Genomic DNA, 5272 nt, shown 5'->3' with positions numbered 1-5272 from the left:
AACTGTAGCCGACGTCTTCGACGACGACGATGACAACTAAACCCAAACCTATGTCGCCACCATGTGGCCAAAGTAATATATTTCACCTTCACTTCTAATTTTCATTGTTATTATTGTCTTTTTCCTTGAGGACGTTACACGTTTGCTCACCAATTAATAAATAAAAGTTGTTAATGGAATACTTTAATATATTTGTGCTCTGTTGTTGCCACAAAGTTGTGCTCAGCCGTTCTGGTTTCTGATCAATAAAAAGGGTACATTTTCACTTGTCGCTTTATTGATTCAAGAATTATTTACAGTTTGAATATGTGACGCTCTGTTTGAAGGGACACGAGTGTCTTTTAAGGTGCGGCGTGGAATATCTTTGAGATTTAATAATCTACAAATGATGATAAAAGAAATGGACCTTCATGGTATGATCCAGTCGATGTCGGTGTGTTGTGCTGTACGGATGGCTGCTGAAGTTAGCCCGCTAACCAGTTAATCTCAGTCCAGTCAGAATAATGACTAGTTGTTTGTTAGATAGCTATGCTCCAACGCTGGATCTCTGCTGCCACCTGGTGGTCACCCCTGGTGCTGCTTGATCACGTGTTCTCAGTCACTATTGCATTGGAGTCCATTTCATTTGATCACTTCACCAGGTCATCCCTCCGGCCAGATTGAAACGTGGTTTTCACCTCATGTTTGCCACCTCTGGTCTGTGTCAGTTAATAGTAAGCAGAATGTTGGAAAACATTGCAGGAAGTTTTTATAAACATGCGTTTATGGATGAATCTGATTATTTGCGACACTGTGTAGCAAATGTAAACCCATCGACACACACCGAGGAAGTATTTCCACACTGGATGAACAATGTAGTATTGTGAGGTAGAAGAAGGGAGAAAAGAGTGGCCTCAGTCTCACTGGTGCATCTGTACAGATACGAGTTTATCTGCAGTGTTGCAGACGACACAACACACCCATGATTCTGACCCCTGACCCATCGATATGTGGGTCACACATGAGTCGTGTGTGAACAGACTGGCCGTCCATCCACCAGGGGGGAGAGTATCACCTACAGCAGTGCTTCTCAAATGGTGGGGCGAGCCCCCCTGGGGGGGCGTGGTGGGGTGTCAGGGGGGGGTGTGAGGCAGGCGCGACTTTCAGTATTAGTGTCTTTATTCATGCTTGAACGATAAAAAAAGGGCCTCCAGCTCATTTTATTAATTTATTTTGATAAACAGGCGATTGTATGCAGAATGCTGGTGCCAGCAACTCATACAGTGGTTTATACAGATAAATAAATAAATATTATCAGGTTCTCAATGGTAGTACAATTCGGGGGGGGGGGGGGGGGTGCTGACATTTTTTTTGTCCTCTAGGGGGGGCATGACAGAAAATAATTGAGAACCACTGACCTACAGTGACTAAAGTTACTTCACCTCAGAGAGTTCAAATAAATGTTGTTGTTTTTCAATCTAAGTAAAGCAGAACTGTTCCCTCTCAGTCACTTGGTTTATGCCAAACAGATTATTATGTGTTTTACGGGTGTGCACCTTCAGTATGATTCACTTTCATTTTCATATGCACACACACACACACACACACACACACACACACACACACACACACACACACACACACACACACACACACACACACACACACACACACACACACACACACACACACACACACACACACCATTGAAAAAAAGCAAGAGGGGGATGTGGAGCGGAAATTCCCCCGTTTACCAGAAAGTCTGGAGTGGAAAATGAAAGTAAAAGAAGAACAAGTCAAATGTAACAGAAGAAATACTGCAATGACATGAAGGGGGGGGGTTCCAATACATAATTCAAATGTCTACATTTGATTTAATGTCTTTTCACTAACAACATACACCAAAAGTGGGGGGAAAAAACCATTGAGACACTGTTGATCCAACAAATGACTTTGACTTTGTGTTTTTTCTGGAGCAAAATCATATCAGCCATCGTGTTTCTCTGCAGATTAAAGTGTCACCGTTCAGGCTGAACCGTCTCTGCAGATTTCCACAAATTCATCCCCTTCAGTTAGCATCAACACTAAAGCTAATGCTAATGCTAATGCTACTCCCGGTCGCAGTGTTCTGTTTGTTACTAAAACACTCCATGAAAAACACTATGACCCCCCCCCCAAAAAAAAGCCCCTTTGGAGTCTTTGACTGGTTGTTTTTGGCATGTTTGACACCTGCAATGCTTGCTGAACTTCCTCTCTGAGTTTCTCTGACGTATATGAGCAGAAACTCATGTTTCACTATGAAACAGTTAGCGGACGGTACGCGACCCGAGCAAGAGATCTACCAAGCCACAGCACGCTGTGGGACACAGGGCCTTAAAAACATCCACTTATTTCTGCTTCTTTGAACCCTCATCATTCTCGTTGTCACTGCAAGATAATGAAAACCACCATCTTTCTTTCTCAGACAGCACTAATTTTCCATAACCTTTTTGGGTCCTTAAAAAAACTAAATATGACGACATGTCAAATAATGAAACTCCCTTTGAGAAGTGAATATGATGAGTTATTAACACCATAAGCTGCCAACCAAAAGTGTCTATTATCATTTATCTTATAGTTACTATTTAGTAGTTCCTAATTCATCAGGTTTCATGGGGAATGTTTTTTTTAATGCACAAAATGCATCTAGTTTATTTCAATATGTATAAAAAGTCTCAAGCTGAAGTTAGAGGGTTAAAAAAAAAAATCAATTCCTACAAATCCTCTATGATCATCGTGAAGCCAAGCTTGTTCATGATGAAGAAACAGGAACAAAAGAGGAAGATACTAAATATGGTCACTGTCCAGATCACGAGATTTGTTTGAATCTGGAAACACAAATAATTTTGATCCTGTCCACCCTCATGAGAGGCGAGTCACGGCTTCAGGGAGCGTTTCAGTGAACTTAAGACCACAGAAAATAGTCACACTATTTGGACAGATGATCTAAATCCAAATTTCATGTTGATTGGAAGAAATCTCATTAGGACAGAAGCAGCATTTAAGACATTTTTGAAACTCTACCAAGCCTCTTTATTAGTGTGTTTATCTAATTGGTGTTAGTCTTTGAAAGACATCCAGGAAAAAATTTGGTGATTATTGTTTATAAGATAATTTAATAGCCATCAGAGCAGAGCTGAACACACACAATTTCACTGAGAAGACAATATGAGCGTCATATTGTCTATACTCTGTCCAACTCTTTAGGAAAACTAGAACGTTTAAAAGGGTTTTTACTACTTTTTCTTACCATTCTGTAAAAAAAAGGTCCATAAATAATCAAAGCACCAATCTGAAACTATACATGTTTATTCAGAACTCTTACTACTGATCCCTTGTTGTAATACTGGTGTACAATCACTATTTCTTATACCTCGCTTCTGAAGAGAAGTCTAATTTTACTTCAGAAGGAATCTCATCTTTGTCTGTTTTGTTTAAGACTTTTTTCAAACTCCCACATCAGAAGAAACTCCAACACGGCCACAATTCAAACCAGTGTACTCAGTCACATGTGAGGCTCTGCATGCAGCCAGATGAACCTGCGCAATAGGCTCATGCTTGAGTCACTGGAGAGTAAAGTATCGGGAGGAGCATCTGTCCATGACAGGTAGTCAGAAACAGGAAGTGTGACAGGACAGAGGTTGGCCACACACAGCGGGTCGTAACCCGTGCAATAAACTAGTTGAATATGCTAAATTAAGTGATTTATACTGCCTTCTTTCATTGGAGTTCACTGGAGTTCCCCTTGGCTTTGGTCCACATCATTTTTCTTGGTTCAGTGTTTGATACGGACTGAAAGCAGCTCTCCACATTGTTCCAGCTCAGTCTGAAGCTGTTCCTCGTGTGCTGCTGCTGATTTTGACCTTCACACATTTCTCTCTGTGAGTTCCTTCTTCACTCCACATGCTTGAAGTATCCAAACACTTTGCTCCCCATGAAACTGACAATAACGAAAAAACAAAAAAAGCCCTCAAGACTGGCAAAGATTCAGGCACTTTGTTCAGACTCGGGCAGCTAAAATGTTGTTGGAATAATCCGGAGCTCAGGCAACAGAACAAAGGAGTAACGTGAGCAGTGGAGGTCAAACTGCAGGCAGGCGTTTGAAACTAAGTAAACATAAAGGCTCATAACGTGTAGACAAAACGCCATAGAGACGGGTTGACATAAAGGACAAGATCGCAGACATTCCCACCCCACGGTACCTCAGCTACCACACAGGGCCTGGTGGACGACGACGGGACACTTTTAGACCCAGAAACTCAGAATCTTGGGTCAGAATGCCCCCTGCAGTGTATTTGTCTCTGGAGCAGTGTAGTTTAGAACTCCCTGTCTTGTTGGTAGGGGATTGGGGGGTTTTCACTGGCCCAAATAAAAGAAAACAAAGTGGTGTCGACCCGCAAAACTTCATTTTCTTTCGTTTCATGGACAATGATGCAAACGTGTCATAACTCTATTAATACAGTAAGTGTGCGACCTCAAATCTTTGGCCTGTAACTAGATACATTCACACCATTACTCCTTGTCCTCTGATACCTCGGTCCTGTCCACACGAGCTTTTTATATTTTTTCACAATAGTAACATAACATATACATTTGTTCTAATTTACATTACATCTTTTTTTCACCCCATCTTTCTCAAAAAGAATTCTGTACACAGGTCACAAAACATGCTTGAAACATAATGTAGTACATTTGCAAGGTCTTTAGGTGCTGCTGTAAATAATACACCAAAAATGGAGAAGAAGACAGGGACAATACTCCTCATTCCAGAAATCCAACATCTAGCCTTTTTAAACCAACAAGCACCAGTTTCTTCTGCAGTCCAACCTTGTCGGCCATAGTTAATGTTGTTAAGTGAGAGGTGGGGCGATGACGGCATCATTTTACACAACTGTACGTCTTGCACATCTGCACGTCCAAGCTGACGCAACGTTTTATAATTCCCCTACTCTGGAACCCGTTTTTTTGTTTTCATGATTTCTCAATATGTTAAGATTTTGCACAGGTGTAAAAATTAAAATGTAAAAATGTAAATGTAAATTGGGACGAATGGATATGTTATGCTACTATTGTGAAAAAATATAAAAAATAAAATAAAAATATATACTTTTTACGTCAGTGTGCGTGTGTAGTTCCTGTAGTATCCACCGGTGTCCTGCAGATGGCGGTAGTGGCGCAGCGAGCACCGCGGCTGCTGGTCGGATCACCCAGAGAAGAGGAGGCAGCGAGCCGCAGCTTCCGCCGGGACCGCAGT

At 41.4% G+C, this 5272-nt stretch overlaps 1 protein-coding gene across 1 annotated transcript in view; it reads left to right on the top strand.

The window, feature by feature from the left end:
• The window catches only part of LOC308141034 (transient receptor potential cation channel subfamily M member 4-like), a gene marked incomplete at its 5' end in the record, with an annotated part of 40212 nt that extends 39947 nt beyond the window's left edge, over positions 1-265 (top strand). The window contains one exon of the mRNA XM_080511037.1: positions 1-265. Within this exon, the coding sequence (XP_080367163.1) occupies positions 1-40 (40 nt within the window). The 3' untranslated portion in view covers positions 41-265.
• Positions 266-5272: the final 5007 nt, after the last annotated feature.

This window comes from Blennius ocellaris (assembly GCF_963422515.1).
Source record: "Blennius ocellaris genome assembly, chromosome: 16".
In the NCBI taxonomy this organism is placed as follows: domain Eukaryota; kingdom Metazoa; phylum Chordata; class Actinopteri; order Blenniiformes; family Blenniidae; genus Blennius; species Blennius ocellaris.
The sequence above is the reverse complement of the archived record's forward strand: the minus strand, read 5'-3'. Positions and strand labels throughout refer to the sequence as shown.